Source organism: Bombina bombina, chromosome 5 (genome assembly GCF_027579735.1).
Source record: "Bombina bombina isolate aBomBom1 chromosome 5, aBomBom1.pri, whole genome shotgun sequence".
In the NCBI taxonomy this organism is placed as follows: domain Eukaryota; kingdom Metazoa; phylum Chordata; class Amphibia; order Anura; family Bombinatoridae; genus Bombina; species Bombina bombina.
The window spans coordinates 124502720-124519972 of NC_069503.1; the positions used below are offsets into that span (position 1 = coordinate 124502720).

Below are 17253 nucleotides of genomic sequence, written 5' to 3' on the forward strand. Positions count from 1 at the left end.
TCGCAAAAGAAAAAATGTGGGTTCAGTGTCCCTTTAACTATGTGTTTAACCATTTTGCAGGGGTTAAACACATAGCTATACACGTGCAAAAGTGAGATTATAAAATGCTCTAACAGATTGGGGCATTTCCTTTTTGCACTTTATGTCCCTTTTATACTTCAGACACAAATATGGGCAGACTCTATAGTTATCTGCTGTTACAATCTAAATGGTAGCTCATTACTGCCCTCTAGTGCTGAAATGATTTCTTGGTTATTGATTAGATATTCTGATATGTGAAGGAGTTATTGTATGTTCCTTCCTTTCATTGTTTCAGATGTTGTGTTATCAGTGGTGTATTTATAGGCAAACAAATATAAATATACACTTGTATTGTTTTCAGTATTAGGTAAATTAATCAATTGAGTTCCTGCTTAGACAGAGTTTTCCCAAGTTTTACACCATCTACATCTAAAATACTTTATTCTTTTTTTTTTTTAACCCTTTCACTGCTAAGCCCTTTTAACACCCTTGTGCTAAGCTGATTTAGAGCTTTTTAGCGCTTCTTTTTGCTGGTTAAATGTAACTGCTATTGTAAATTATATTTCAGTGTATATACAGTATTTGGTGCTTTTTTCTTTTTCCTAGACGATGGCATTTTCCAGCCTGAGCCAAACGAGAACACCATTGCATCCGTAGACTCCATGTTCAGTGATGATACAAGTTGGTCTTCGGAGAATGGTAATTTCACCTGACACTATTAACCACCTCATGTGACCTGACAGAGTACTACAGAAACAGATCGTCTTATAATCTACATTATGTATCTGCCTGCACATATATGTGCGATGTACTTGTGTATATGTAACGTGGTAAAGAGCGTGATTCCTCTGTGATGCTAATGCTGAGAAACTGTGGCAAGTGCTATTGTTAGAAGGTTTTATATTTTCTGACGTGTTTTGTATGAGTTGTGGGATACTGTGACTACTTGAGCAGATGGCTACTGATCGCATCAAGCTTACACCTGTTCTCCTCTGTAGCAGACCCCTTGTATTCTGCCATTGGTGGGCTGCAGAAGGTGGTGAGTGATGTGTCTGAAGTGGGATCTGCCAGTCCCATGACTGTGGCCTCTGCTGCTCCTGTAACCAGCGTCACTCAGGAGGGGAACAGAATGATTAAGGAGCACAGTGTCGGTGAGATTGGGAGGAGTTTACCATGAATGGGATATTGTGTGATTTTATTTATTTTAACTAAAGATCATTATCACACTACAGTTCTGCATTACACCTTGCTTCCCGGCTTTGCAGCTATATATGTACAGAAATGTACAGTTTAGCATCTCCAGGACAGATTATATCCCTTCCGTTGGGTTGGTGATTGTAATCAGACTGTGAGACTCACAGCAGAACAAGCAACAGTTTATTATATGAGATTGAGGTGAATGAAAATAACTGTAATAACTTGTTCTATGGGACGGGGACGGTGGCCACTGCCATCCCAGGGTGCAGTCTGTTTTAGCTCTCTTGTGCTTATGGCAGAGTTTTATTGATGTATATTAGTATTCGTTCTGTCCTTAAAGGGCCATGATACCCAAATGTTGAAACACTTGAAAAAGATGCAGCATAGCTGTAAAAAGCTGACTAGAAAATATCACTTGAACATCTCTATGTAAAAAAAGAAAGATATTAAACTCCCCAATAAAAACTATAAACCCATTTTTAAAATCATGATTAAAGGGACACTAAACACCTGCTGCAAATTCTCCAAACTAACTTCTGCTGTCAAACATAAATATAATTCATATCTAGTAATCAAGGATGTGTTTGCACTCTGGGCAGTTTACACCCAGTATTGTTCAAAATAATGTTGTCAAATAGAATGCTGGTACTGCTCTCAATGCTGCTATGTTTGCAGCCATGTTGTAACGCACGTTTTACTCACAGGTACAGCAGTCATGTGATGCACATATTCTTATTTATCCAGTTTAGAGGGGAATTATCAGAACACTCGCTCACTGTGGAGCTGTGTGAGTGCTACATTAGCTGTATATATTATTATATTTATCTTATGTGCCTCATAAAAAAACATTCAGTTTGTGAAGGCATTAAAATAAAAGTACTGCCATTTTTTTGCATTATAAATACATCTGCACTATTGTCTGCAGCCCAGCTCCAGGAATGCACAGTCACACCTCCGTGAACGGTTGTAAATTATCTTACAATACTACAGAGGGGAAGAAGGTGAGGGGGCATGTTCGTTGGAAGATAGCTCTGAAGTGAATAACTAATGTATGCACTGTTAGTTTTTCAGCTGCTAGTTACAACGGAACGTGCCTCCTCCCCCTCCCTCTCTCCCTCTCGTAGTTTGCTATGAGAAATCAAACTGTTCACGGAGATATGCATTCCTGGAGGGGGAGGAGGCTTGTTCCGTTGTAACTAGTAGCTGAAAAACTAACAGTGCATACATTAGTTATTCACTTCAGAGCTATCTTCCAACGAACATGCCCCCTCACCTTCTTCCCCTCTGTAGTATTGTAAGATAATTTACAACCGTTCACGGAGGTGTGACTGTGCATTCCTGGAGCTGTGCTGCAGACAATAGTGCAGATGTATTTATAATGCAAAAAAAAGTGGCAGTGCTTTTATTATAATGCCTTCACAAACTGAATGTTTTTTTATGAGGCACATAAGATAAATATAATAATGTATACAGCTAATGTAGCACTCGCACAGCTCCACAGTGAGTGAGTGTTCTGATAATCCTCTGACTTGATTAATAAAAGTATATGCCATGTTCATCACATGACTGCTGTGCCTGTGTGGCAATATGGCGGCATACATAGTTTTACCAAGTGCTGGATCAGCAGTTTGATTGAAGACACTCTAATTGAACTGTTTGTGGTAAACTGACCCTCAAGAATAGAGATTCATGCGTAGTGTGTTATTATTTATCAGTATAAGTTAGTTTAAATTATTTTTTGAAGGTGTTATAGGTCCCTTTAATAGTGCAAGATTTTTAATTGCAAAAAACTGGAAGTCTAAAGAGGCCCCTTCTTTGAAAATGTGGAAATCTAAGGTTACTAACTTACTCGAATTAGAAGAATACAGCACGTACAAATCAGAAAATAGAGACCCGTTCATAGAATCACAGGCTACATGGGATCAATATCTAAGACAATCCACCCCCAGGATGCCGAATAGTTGAACCTAGATAAAATATACTGAACATAAGAAAATCAAATAGGCCCTTCATATTTAACACGCTTAGGAACTTATATAGAATGCCCTAGACTGGAATCCATAACAAATCTTACATATATACAATCCTACGAAAGTGGCGGAGATGCGGAGAAATGAGATGCTGCAATCATTATTGTTTACGGTTTAAAAATATGAAGAAAAGAATCCATAATGTAAGATTATTAACTTTTTATCAACAACTCTACAACTGATATGTTATTGATATGATTTACTGTACTGTATTGTATTGTTTGATGATTGTTTGTTTGTTCTTCCTTTTCTGTATTCTTAATAAAAAGAAGTTGGGAAAAAAAGAAAGATATTTTACCTCAAAAGTTCCTCAGTAGCCACATCCCATTGTAAAGGACTTCTAAGCAGCAAATCAGTATGTCTGTCCCTGGACAGCTAAGGGAGTGAGCTTCATGAACACTCATCTCATTTCCCTTTAAGTTTAAGGAAGTTTACTATGAAATCTCATGAGATCACAGTAAAAGAGTTCATGACCTCAGCACTGTTGATGCTGATTGGCTGCTGTTCATTTCTTCATTTTTTTTTTTTTACCTGCAGCTGAGTATAACTTTTTACACAGAACTTACTCTGCTGAGCTGAGGAGATTGTGAGGTAAAATATCTTCCTTTTTTACATAGAGATGCTCAGGTGATATTTTCCTGTCAGCTTTTTACAGTTATACTGCATCAGTTTCAAGTGATTTAGCATATGAGTATTATGTCCCTTTAACCACAGTCCAACCCCTAAATACCAGACAGCTCTACATGCAGAGGTATGAACAGATCATCATCAGATATTTTCACAAGTAGCATCACCAAAGTCACTAAACCAGACTCTATTGTAATGATGTGTTTGGCTTATTGGTATTTATGGACTGACAGTTATGTGCAAAGAAAACCTACAATTAAATAGATCATAATTACGCTTTATTATAAACATGCACTTAGCACCACTACTGAGCTATCTGAGCTTTTTTCTGAATAAAGGTTAGGGTCTAACTGTACGTTATAGCCGCCGTCTCTGATCACACTTTATACCATGTAACAGGGGCGTCTTCTCAAGCACCTTCCTCTTGCCCTTATCGCCTGAGTAGCCGTTTAAGAAGTGGAGCAAAAACTGCACCTGCGAAGGACGGGCGAAGCTGTTCTGCTGAGAATGGTGAGATCCCAATACCTGACATTTATACCAGTGTTCTCCACGGATAATGTTGCCAGCTGGGGGCCATTATGAAGTAGCTGGGTTGGGGCAGTGTGATACTTTGCAATATTATAACATTCTCTCATATTTTTAAATGTAACGTAATTCAAAGCAAAAATAAATTGCATCATTTAATAAAAATTGATTTAATGATAGGACCAGTAAAACCTAACACAGACATAACAATAATGTATAGAGAATTTGTACGTGTCCTGGATGCAGCTGTAAATGGTTTACTTGTCTTCTAAACAGAGTTTAGCAAAGCTTCAATAAAAGGCTTATTTTCATCACATTATGAATAAACCTCATTAAAACAGCTGATGGGGTTTTAATAAGTAGATGCTTATTGTACATAAAGGTTGCACAGTAGTTTGGCCCTGTACTATGAGGTGACTAATTCTACTCGTACATCTTGGTTCCTCTGTTCTATAGCGGAAGCATCGTACGCAGCACTTTGTGGTCTGCAGAAGGTGGTCCATGGCTTTTCAGAGCAGGAATGTGTAAGCCCTTTATCTGCCATCCGAACCCAACAATACTCCAGTGTTCAGCAAAGCCCTGCAAGAAGGAGGGTGGAGCAGGAGGAGATCAGTAAGTCGTGCCCACTATGGATCAGCTCTTTATTATTGGTTCTAAAACCATTTAGACCAAATCTGGACCACAGTCTGCTCTTTCTTCGTAGGAGACTCACCACATGTAAAGGACAGCTCTCCGGCACTGAGGGGCTCGTTTCTCTGTGAAGACGGGAACTGGCCCTCGGACAGCGGTAACAGCTTATGCCAAACTGGCTTTACTCCTTGTTTTCCACCATGTGTGGGGAGAGACTTTACTTTCCGTTATTATTTATATTTATATATTATATAGGAATTATCATTTTGTTTCTGTAGCTGACAACCTCCACATGAAGAAGCATTGCCTTGTACTTTATAATTGGGATAAAAGGGAAGTCTTGGTTTTCTGAAAACCTCTAGATAATTTGATCCCTTGTCCTGTAAATATACTGAGATACCATATGCAGTTTGTATACAGTGCTTCTTCCTCAGAGTTAATTTAATGCACTTAAATGGTTCTCCTGAATATTCTTCATCAGTTACAAGCTTCTGTTCCTTGTCACTCTTTTGTTGTCTTATACATTCACTGGTCAGGCTGGTTTGGCAGTGTATTGTTTAAATGTGGGTGTGTTTTATTTCAAACAGACTCCTCCTACTCTGCCATCAGCGGCCTCCAGAAAGTAGTGAATGGATTTTCTGAGATTGGCTGCATAAGTCCATTCTCTGCTGTCAGCACCACAGCCAGTGAGGGAGCTACAGAGATCTCCAGCAAGAGGAAAAGTGACCATCAGATACCAGGTGACAAAACATTCACCATCACCCCCAAGGCAGAATATGCTGTGATCTGAGATGTTACTGCTGAAAATGCAGCATGTCTGCAAAGAGAACGGGACACATACAGGAACTGTTGATGCTTTTTTTGCTTTGCAGTGCTGCTCCACGTCAGGGTGTTCTCTTCAAACAGCGCTGTGCTCTGACTGCACTGTGTAAGTTTTCCTTAACTCAGAGCAGCCAGAGCAAAGTGTTGTTTGAAGAGGACAGTCAAATACGGAGCAGCACTATATAAAGCGGCAATGCATTGATTAATGGCTGGCTATTCAGCCCCACCCCTTTAGCCTTTCCAGGTGTGAAAAGTTATTGCTACATTTTTACCTTATAATTATGTGATGTTAGACCAAGAGCAAAGAGAGACATTTTAAAAACTCATTTGCAATTCAATGTTCAGCTGCTGCAATATATTATACAATTTTAAAAATTGTTTTATTCTCAAATTAATTAACACATTACAATTGAGCGGTTGCTTTAGTGTAACTGCCTAATTTAAATAGAATTTTAAAATAGCCTCCAGAAAAAAAATCACTAAAAAAAAATTCACCGAAAGTGAAAAAAGTTCTGTGTCTGGGGCTATCACCTCATCTTAGCAACATTCCTTTACCATGATCTGCAGAGCCATTTTTACTGTTTACTTCACAGAACAATCATTTAGTCTCTTCTTTCTCACAGCTGTAATCCTAGTGGTATTGGTTCACAATGACACAATAGCTTACAGCCTATAAAGTGAATTTGATTGTACAGAGAGATAGTAAGTATGGTTTATGGTATAAACTAGAGTATCATCCTTATAGATATGCTAAATCATGCAATCGTCCTCTCACTAGCCTTAAAAGCCACCGAATAGCTTCTTTTTTTTTATCTTATTGACTTCTACAAAATGAAATGGTGAAGAATCTGGTAGTGGTGGAGAGCTCCTGTCATGTCTATGGATCATATGCAGCCGATCTTGTTAGAACTTTCTGCCTGTCCCGTATGTGAGACAAAATAACTAATAATGATAAGATATTTTTCTCTTATGCAGATTATCCAGCTGAGGATCTGCCTCGATCGAGGGCGTCATTTCTAACACAAGAGGACTGGGCGGCAGATAGAGGTGCGTTACCTGTTCCCCTGCCGATGTCTGTTACCGATGTTACTGATAACCTTTAGCTACTGTGTGTTTAAGCTGATATCAGATAAAGGTTATTGTCTCTTACAGTGGACTCGTCATATTCAGCAATCACCGGGTTACAGCAGGTCGTCAATGGAGTCCCTAATATTGGGTCACTGAGTCCCCTCACTATAGTTAGCAACCTTTCCAGTGACGGTGGTCAGGAGCCCGTCGCAAAGAGGATATGTGAGCGCAGTGATGAGGGTCAGTGTTTGTTGGGGGCTTTTAGCTCCTGTTTTTTGCATGTCTTGTGTGAGTCAGATAAGGTATCACATGGTCTGGGGTTCTGATACAATATAAAGTGACACAGCTAATATCAAATTATACAAATCAAAATGTTTTTGTTAAATGTGAGATATTATTGCGTATTTTTTATTTTTCCTGCTTTTTCACCTTATCCTCCAAATATTAATCATCTTGCAAAGCTTTAGTTGTGTGGATATGGATAAAATTATACTGTAGTCTAAGAGCCACTTGTATTGCACCTATTGCTCTCTGACCCATCAATTTATTTCCTAGATGTCCAGTTGGTGTCACCAAGGCCAATAACAGAGAAACCAGCACCTCCAGCCAAGGCAGTGACTGGTGAGTCATTTTCTTTATATTTTTATATATAGGTTACAGCTGTCATAAGGTGTGTGTGTATTTATATACAGTGTGTGTGTGTGTGTGTATGTATATATATATATATATATATATATATATATATATACTATATATATATATATATATATATATATATATATATATATATATATATATATATATATATATATATACAATGGTGAGATACCAGCACTCACTATGACCTTGGTAATGCCGGGGTGCTCTCAGAAAAGATTGTCCAAAGAGAGCACTCGCCGTGTTTACTGTTTGTTTTTCTTCACAGGAGTCTGAGGATGGGGGTTGTACCCCGAAAACGTTAACTCTACTTAAATTACTTTGTTTAAACACGGCGAGTGCTCTCTTTGGACAATCTTTTTATATAAATATATGTCCCATCCGGTAAATGAAGGCACTCACTGGTCTTGTATAATAAAACTTCCTCACACCTTTGTCAAATGTCAAAGATAGTCCATCACTGTGAACCTAATAGCAATAATCCCCATGTACCCGTACCTATCTTATATAGCAAATGCTCGTAGATCTCAATACGACGTCCCGCTCTAATGACATCATCACACACCGACCCTGGCGTGCAGCGTCAGACAGAGTGGGTGTGTATCGGGTTGTCATGGCAACAGATAAACAAAGTGCCGTGACCGACCCGATCGGATCATTCCTAAAAAGTTAAACACGGTAAGGCAGGGTAACCAACTCAATTTAAACAATACTTGGTAATCTATTGATCATGGGATACATATTTCTATATACACTGAGTGGTGTTGCAAATCACAGGAACAATCACCAATACGCTCCAAATGAGGTACATGTACAAGTATTGTCCTAAAGCAACACCATCCTTATGAACCCAAAAAATGCCTACCCGTGTTTAACAATAATTAAAATAAAACATAATAAAGAGAAAAAACCTAAAACAAAAAATGTCATGTCTCACAGTTATGACGATCCATTAGTAACAGATTCCCACATTATCCACCTATATGCTTCATAGCCCCCTGAAGTGTGGATCCACATGAATGTTCATTCTAGGTGGTACCTCACGGGTTTGTACCAATACTTCAGGGGACTATGAAGCATATAGCTGGATAATGTGGGAATCTGTCACTAATGGATCGTCATAACATCTGTGACATGATGACATTTTTTTGTTTTTTTTCTCTTGATTATGTTTTATTTTAATTATTGTTAACCACGGGCAGGCATTTTTTGGGTTCATAAGGATGGTGTTGCTTTAGGACAATACTTGTACATGTACCTCATTCGGGGCGTATTGGTGATTGTTCCTGTGATTTGCAACACCACTCAGTGTATATAGGGATATGTATCCCATGATCAATAGATTACCAAGTATTGTTTAAATTGAGTTGGTTACCCTGCCTTACCGTGTTTAACTTTATAGGAATGATCCAATCGGGTCGGTCACGGCACTTTGTTTATCTGTTGCCGTGACAACCCGATACACGCCAACTCTCTCTGACACTGCACGCTGGGGTCGGCGTGTGAGGACGTCATTATAGCGGGACGTCGTATTGAGGTCTACGAGCATTTGCTATATAAGATAGGTACGGGTACATGGGGATTATTGCTTTTAGGTTCACAGTGAAGTACTATCTTTGACATTTGAGGAAGGTGTGAGGAATACACCAAAACGTTATGTCGTTTGTTTATACGGATGTAATTAACATGAAGTTTTATTATACAAGACCAGTGAGTGCCTTCATTTACCGGATGGGTTATGTGTGTTTATGTGGAAGTGCACCCTGGCAGCTGATTATGTAAGACTGTGCTTATCCACTCTGGAAGGTTTACAATATATATATATATATATATATATATATATATATATATATATATGTGTGTGTGTGTATATTTATATATTATACTGTGCAAAAGTTTCAGGCATGTGTGATAAGAATGTTGCGAAGTAAGAATGCTTTTAAAAAATAGAAATGTAAATAGTTTATTTTTTAGCAATTAACAAAATGCAAATCAAGTAAAAATCTAAATCAAATGAATATTTTCTGTCACTATAGTGGGTGTGTGATCTAACCAGTCCTTGCTGAGACCGGGTCAGAACCTAACCAGTTATTTTCTTTTCCAGTGATACCAGATTGTGGGTCACACAGACTGGCTAAGAAACTGGCCTCTCACAGCACATGCATTGATCTAACCAAAGAGGAAGAGCAAGTGTGTGATAAAGCTGCCACTACCGTTCCGAGCAGGCAGGATAAACACCGACATAACCAAGGTACAGACTCATTCATTAACCCCTTAAGCCATATGGACATAGCTGCTGCGTCACAGGGTACTTTGCCCTGTGTACCCTGTTTCTGTCTCATGATGTGGTCCAAGGTTTCTGCTCTGGCAGCTGCAACCAGAGGCAGAAGGGATATTTTTCATATGGGAAGGGAGCGTTGATCATTGCCAGATCATTACAGAAAGTTACATGGTCTGTGTCACTGTCTGTAACGATATCCGTTGGTGCCGGCGGGAAGTGTGGGAGAAAGCATGAGGGGGTGGTCAGCCCATCAGCGAAGGGGGGAGGGAGTTACCTTACGCTACAGAAAATTTGAAGGGAGGTGGAGGGATGGGACACTGTACTACAGAAAATGGGGTGGGGCCTCTCCCGTAACAATCAGTGAGAAACCCAAAGTTTGTGAAAAAATTTAACAATTTATTTTAATATTTAATTTGGCGGTGAAATGATGGTATGAAATATAGCAAAATGGGCTGTCTATTAAAAAATATATATTTAGTTTTATAGATATATATTGCATCAAAATACAATCTGATATATGTAGAAATGTGTATGTAAGAATAAATAGAACATATTCTGATATGTGAAGAACACTGGAATGTGAAATATTCATATTTTCATGTCGGGTTAGCACACTTGTGAATATGTGATCTGGTTTACGTTTAAGCAGGGTGTTGTGTTTTTTCCCCCCACTTTTTTTGCTCCATTAACTTCTATGGGGGAATACGTTAATGTGTTCCCAATATTTTTACTTTGTTTTACTTGCAATAGGCGTATATATATATATATATATATATCTCATAAGTCCTATGTAACGTTTGCTCCCTTCGCTCAGCCCCAAATGTCCCCAGGAACTCATCATCAAGTAGCCAGTGTATCGATCTTACTGAAGATGAGGAACCAGTGACTAAAGGCAAAGATTTGAATGCAGATGCTGAAGGAAAGAAATTGCGCCGTTCTGGTAGGTCATGCTTAGTATATCGGGTACCGCCAGGGTTGCTACAATAACCTCTCTTGTTACTTTGCATTTCCACTGGGGTTTGGGGTGTGCAGAAGTCTTGTGGAAGGAAAGCTTGGTGATTCTAATAAAACGTTTGTTGGAGCTGGAGGTGTTGGGGAAAATTTGCTATTATAGATGATATTACATTTGATTGGTAGCCTTTTCTCCAACATAGGTGTGTCCGGTCCACGGCGTCATCCTTACTTGTGGGATATTCTCTTCCCCAACAGGAAATGGCAAAGAGCCCAGCAAAGCTGGTCACATGATCCCTCCTAGGCTCCGCCTACCCCAGTCATTCTCTTTGCCGTTGTACAGGCAACATCTCCACGGAGATGGCTTAGAGTTTTTTAGTGTTTAACTGTAGTTTTTATTATTCAATCAAGAGTTTGTTATTTTAAAATAGTGCTGGTATGTACTATTTACTCTGAAACAGAAAAGAGATGAAGATTTCTGTTTGTATGAGGAAAATGATTTTAGCAACCGTTACTAAAATCCATGGCTGTTCCACACAGGACTGTTGAGAGGAATTAACTTCAGTTGGGGGAACAGTGAGCAGTCTTTTGCTGCTTGAGGTATGACACATTCTAACAAGACGATGTAATGCTGGAAGCTGTCATTTTCCCTATGGGATCCGGTAAGCCATTTTTATTCACACAGTAAATAAGGGCTTCACAAGGGCTTATTAAGACTGTAGACATTTCTGGGCTAAATCGATCATATTTACACATATTTAGCCTTGAGGAATCATTTAATCTGGGTATTTTTTGTAAAATAATATCGGCAGGCACTGTTTTAGACACTTTATTCTATTGGGGCTTTCCCTAATCATAGTCAGAGCCTCATTTTCGCGCCGGTATGGCGCACTTGTTTTTGAGAACAGCATGACATGCAGCTGCATGTGTGTGGAGCTCTGATACATAGAAAAGTCTTTCTGAAGGCATTATTTGGTATCGTATTCCCCTTTGGGCTTGGTTGGGTCTCAGCAAAGCAGATTCCAGGGACTGTAAAGGGGTTAAATATAAAAACGGCTCCGGTTCCGTTATTTTAAGGGTTAAAGCTTCCAAATTTGGTGTGCAATACTTTTAAGGCTTTAAGACACTGTGGTGAAATTTTGGTGAATTTTGAACAATTCCTTCATACTTTTTCGCAATTGCAGTAATAAAGTGTGTTCAGTTTAAAATTTAAAGTGACAGTAACGGTTTTATTTTAAAACGTTTTTTGTGCTTTGTTATCAAGTTTATGCCTGTTTAACATGTCTGAACTACCAGATAGATTGTGTTCTGACTGTGGGGAAGCCAAGGTTCCTTTTCATTTAAATAGATGTGATTTATGTCATTATAAATTTAGTAAAAATGATGCCCAAGATGATTCCTCAAGTGAGGGGAGTAAGCATGGTACTGCATCATCCCCTCCTTCGTCTACACCAGTTTTGCCCATACAGGAGGCCCCTAGTACATCTAGCGCGCCAATACTCCTTACTATGCAACAATTAACGGCTGTAATGGATAATTCTATCAAAAACATTTTAGCCAATATGCCCACTTATCAGCGAAAGCGCGACTGCTCTGTTTTAGAAAATACTGAAGAGCATGAGGCCGCTGATGATATTGTTTCTGAAGGGCCCCTACACCAGTCTGAGGGGGCCAGGGAGGTTTTGTCTGAGGGAGAAATTTCAGATTCAGGAAAAATTTCTCAACAAGCTGAACCTGATGTGATTACTTTTAAATTTAAGTTGGAACATCTCCGCGCTCTGCTTAAGGAGGTGTTATCCAATTTGGATGATTGTGATTATCTGGTCATTCCAGAAACACTATGTAAAATGGACAAGTTCCTAGAGGCCCCGGGGCCCCCCGAAGCTTTTCCTATACTCAAGCGGGTGGCGTACATTGTTAATAAAGAATGGGACAGGCCCGGTGTACCTTTCGTACCTCCCCCCATATTTAAAAAATTGTTTCCTATAGTCGACCCTAGAAAGGACTTATGGCAGACAGTCCCCAAGGTCGAGGGGGCGGTTTCTACTCTAAACAAGCGCACCACTATACCCATAGAAGATAGTTGTGCTTTCCAAGATCCTATGGATAAAAAATTAGAAGGTTTGCTAAAAAAGATGTTTGTTCAGCAAGGTTACCTTCTACAACCAATTGCATGCATTGTCCCTGTCACTACAGCCGCGTGTTTCTGGTGCGATGAGCTAGAAAAGGCGATTATTAGTAATTCTTCTTCTTATGAGGAGATTATGGACAGAATTCGTGCTCTTAAATTGGCTAATTCTTTCACCCTAGACGCCACCTTGCAATTGGCTAGATTAGCGGCGAAAAATTCTGGGTTTGCTATTGTGGCGCGCAGAGCGCTTTGGTTAAAATCTTGGTCAGCGGATGCGTCTTCCAAGAACAAATTGTTTGACATTCCTTTCAAGGGGAAAACACTGTTTGGCCCTGACTTGAAAGAGTTTATCTCTGATATCACTGGGGGCAAGGGCCACGCCCTTCCTCAGAATAGGTCTTTCAAGGCCAAAAATAAACCTAATTTTCGTCCCTTTCGCAGAAGCGGACCAGCCCCAAGTGCTACGTCCTCTAAGCAGGAGGGTAATACTTCTCAAGCCAATCCAGCCTGGAGACCAAGGCAAGGCTGGAACAAAGGAAAGCAGGCCAAGGAACCTGCCACTGCTCCCAAGACAGCATGAGATGCGGGCCCCCGATCCGGGACTGGTTTTGGTGGGGGGCAGACTCTCTCTCTTCACTCAGGCTTGGGCAAGAGATGTTCTGGATCCTTGGGCGCTAGAAATAGTCTTCCAAGGTTATCTTCTGGAAGTGATTCATCCTGTTCCATTAAAAGAACGAGGGATGGGGTTCTACTCCAATCTGTTCGTAGTTCCCAAAAAAGAGGGAACGTTCAGACCAATCTTAGATCTCAAGATCCTAAACAAGTTTCTCAAGGTTCCATCGTCCAAAATGGAAACCATTCGAACAATCCTTCCATCCAGGAAGGTCAATTCTTGACCACGGTGGATTTAAAGGATGCGTATCTACATATTCCTGTCCGCAAGGAACATCATCGGTTCCTAAGGTTCGCATTCCTGGACAAGCATTACCAGTTCGTGGCGCTTCCTTTCGGATTAGCCACTGTTCCAAGGATTTTCACAAAGGTACTAGGGTCCCTTCTGGCGGTGCTAAGACCAAGGGGCATTGCTGTAGTACCTTACTTGGACGACATTCTGATTCAAGCGTCGTCCCTTCCTCAAGCAAAGGCTCACACGGACATAGTCCTGGCCTTTCTCAGATCTCACGGATGGTAAGTGAACGTGGAAAAGAGTTCTCTATCTCCGTCGACAAGAGTTCCCTTCTTGGGAACAATAATAGACTCCTTAGAAATGAGGATTTTTCTGACAGAGACCAGAAAAACAAAACTTCTAAACTCTTGTCGGATACTTCCTTCCGTTCCTCTTCCTTCCATAGCACAGTGCATGGAAGTGATAGGTTTGATGGTAGCGGCAATGGACATAGTTCCTTTTGCGCGCATTCATCTAAGACCTTTTCAATTGTGTATGCTCAGTCAGTGGAATGGGGACTATACAGACTTGTCTCCGAAGATACAAGTAAATCAGAGGACCAGAGACTCACTCCGTTGGTGGCTGTCCCTGGACAACCTGTCGCAAGGGGTGACCTCCCGCAGACCAGAGTGGGTCATTGTCACGACCGACGCCAGTCTGATGGGCTGGGGCGCGGTCTGGGGATCCCTGAAAGCTCAGGGTCTTTGGTCTCGGGAAGAATCTCTTCTACCGATAAATATTCTGGAACTGAGAGCGATATTCAATGCTCTCAAGGCTTGGCCTCAGCTAGCGAGGGCCAAGTTCATACGGTTTCAATCAGACAACATGACGACTGTTGCGTACATCAACCATCAGGGGGGAACAAGGAGTTCCCTGGCGATGGAAGAAGTGACCAAAATCATTCAATGGGCGGAGACTCACTCCTGCCACCTGTCTGCAATCCACATCCCAGGAGTGGAAACTTGGGAAGCGGATTTTCTGATTCGTCAGACATTGCATCCGGGGGTGTGGGAACTCCATCCGGAAATCTTTGCCCAAATCACTCAACTGTGGGGCATTCCAGACATGGATCTGATGGCCTCTCGTCAGAACTTCAAGGTTCCTTGCTACGGGTCCAGATCCAGGGATCCCAAGGCGACTCTAGTAGATGCACTAGTAGCACCTTGGACCTTCAACCTAGCTTATGTATTCCCGCCGTTTCCTCTCATCCCCAGGCTGGTAGCCAGGATCAATCAGGAGAGGGCATAGGTGATCTTGATAGCTCCTGCGTAACCACGCAGGACTCGGTAGGCAGATCTGGTGAATATGTCATCGGCTTCACCATGGAAGCTACCTTTGAGACGAGACCTTCTTGTTCGAGGTCCGTTCGAACATCCGAATCTGGTCCTACTCCAGCTGACTGCTTGGAGATTGAACGCTTGATCTTATCAAAGCGAGGGTTCTCAGATTCTGTTATTGATACTCTTGTTCAGGCCAGAAAGCCTGTAACTAGAAAAATTTACCACAAAATATGGAAAAAATATATCTGTTGGTGTGAATCTAAAGGATTCCCTTGGGACAAGGTAAAGTTTCCTAGGATTCTATCCTTTCTTCAAGAAGGATTGGAGAAAGGATTATCTGCAAGTTCCTTGAAGGGACAGATTTCTGCCTTGTCTGTGTTACTTCACAAAGAGCTGGCAGCTGTGCCAGATGTTCAAGCCTTTGTTCAGGCTCTGGTTAGAATCAAGCCTGTTTACAAACCTTTGACTCCTCCTTGGAGTCTCAACTTAGTTCTTTGAGTTCTTCAGGGGGTTCCGTTTGAACCCTTACATTCCGTTGATATTAAGTTATTATCTTGGAAAGTTTTGTTTTTGGCTGCAATTTCTTCCGCTAGAAGAGTTTCAGAATGATCTGCTCTGCAGTGTTCTCCTCCTTATCTGGTGTTCCATGCAGATAAGGTGGTTTTACGTACTAAACCTGGTTTTCTTCCAAAAGTTGTTTCTAACAAAAACATTAACCAGGAGATAGTCGTGCCTTCTTTGTGTCCGAAACCAGTTTCGAAGAAGGAACGTTTGTTGCACAATTTGGATGTTGTTCGCGCTCTAAAATTCTATTTAGATGCTACAAAGGATTTTAGACAAACATCTTCCTTGTTTGTTGTTTATTCTGGTAACAGGAGAGGTCAAAAAGCAACTTCTACCTCTCTCTCTTTTTGGATTAAAAGCATCATCAGATTGGCTTACGAGACTGCCGGACGGCAGCCTCCTGAAAGAATCACAGCTCATTCCACTAGGGCTGTGGCTTCCACATGGGCCTTCAAGAACGAGGCTTCTGTTGATCAGATATGTAGGGCAGCGACTTGGTCTTCACTGCACACTTTTACAAAATTTTACAAGTTTGATACTTTTGCTTCTTCTGAGGCTATTTTTTGGGAGAAAGGTTTTGCAAGCCGTGGTGCCTTCCATTTAGGTGACCTGATTTGCTCCCTCCCTTCATCCGTGTCCTAAAGCTTTGGTATTGGTTCCCACAAGTAAGGATGACGCCGTGGACCGGACACACCAATGTTGGAGAAAACAGAATTTATGTTTACCTGATAAATTACTTTCTCCAACGGTGTGTCCGGTCCACGGCCCGCCCTTGTTTTTTAATCAGGTCTGATAATTTATTTTCTTTAACTACAGTCACCACGGTATCATATGGTTTCTCCTATGCAAATATTCCTCCTTAACGTCGGTCGAATGACTGGGGTAGGCGGAGCCTAGGAGGGATCATGTGACCAGCTTTGCTGGGCTCTTTGCCATTTCCTGTTGGGGAAGAGAATATCCCACAAGTAAGGATGACGCCGTGGACCGGACACACCGTTGGAGAAAGTAATTTATCAGGTAAACATAAATTCTGTTTTTAGTGCCAAAACACATCTCTACCTGTTTGTAATTTCTTTGGCATTCCACGGTTATAGGAAACAGAGGCTTCCTTAACTAATTTAATAATTAACGATTTAATGGAAATTAGATTCCTTTTCAAGTTTCAGCCATTTACATTAACAGTATGTGGGAGGTCACACATAGTTCCCATTTATTGAAGCTCCACAAACACTGGTTTTGATTTCTCAGACCTGTACAAGACCCACTGATTAGTGGTTATGCCTCTCCCCTTCACAGGTGGCACATGGAACCAACCTAGCGTTGAGAAGTGGCGCAATTCCTCCAATGAGCCTGCAAGGTCAAGCAGTAGAGACAAGAATAAACGTCTGGATCCTCCTGTGCAGGAGAGGAACATCAGCAGACCAGGTAGCACCTTAGCCACTTGACAGGCCTAGCAAAATAGACCGTGCTATTCACACTTACTCTTCAGAGTATTAAATCATTTACTGTGGAGGTGAACATTG

At 40.8% G+C, this 17253-nt stretch overlaps 1 protein-coding gene across 1 annotated transcript in view; it reads left to right on the plus strand.

Annotated features, from left to right (window-relative positions):
* The window catches only part of LOC128660067 (uncharacterized), a 279471-nt gene that overhangs the window by 221172 nt on the left and 41046 nt on the right, over positions 1–17253 (plus strand). Inside the window, exons 26-37 of the mRNA XM_053713672.1 lie at positions 628–720; positions 1020–1172; positions 4275–4385; positions 4857–5012; positions 5104–5187; positions 5618–5770; positions 6828–6899; positions 7005–7160; positions 7476–7541; positions 9682–9828; positions 10673–10798; positions 17027–17155. Coding sequence (XP_053569647.1) covers positions 628–720; positions 1020–1172; positions 4275–4385; positions 4857–5012; positions 5104–5187; positions 5618–5770; positions 6828–6899; positions 7005–7160; positions 7476–7541; positions 9682–9828; positions 10673–10798; positions 17027–17155 — 1446 coding nt within the window. The remainder of the gene's footprint in view (positions 1–627; positions 721–1019; positions 1173–4274; positions 4386–4856; positions 5013–5103; positions 5188–5617; positions 5771–6827; positions 6900–7004; positions 7161–7475; positions 7542–9681; positions 9829–10672; positions 10799–17026; positions 17156–17253) is intronic.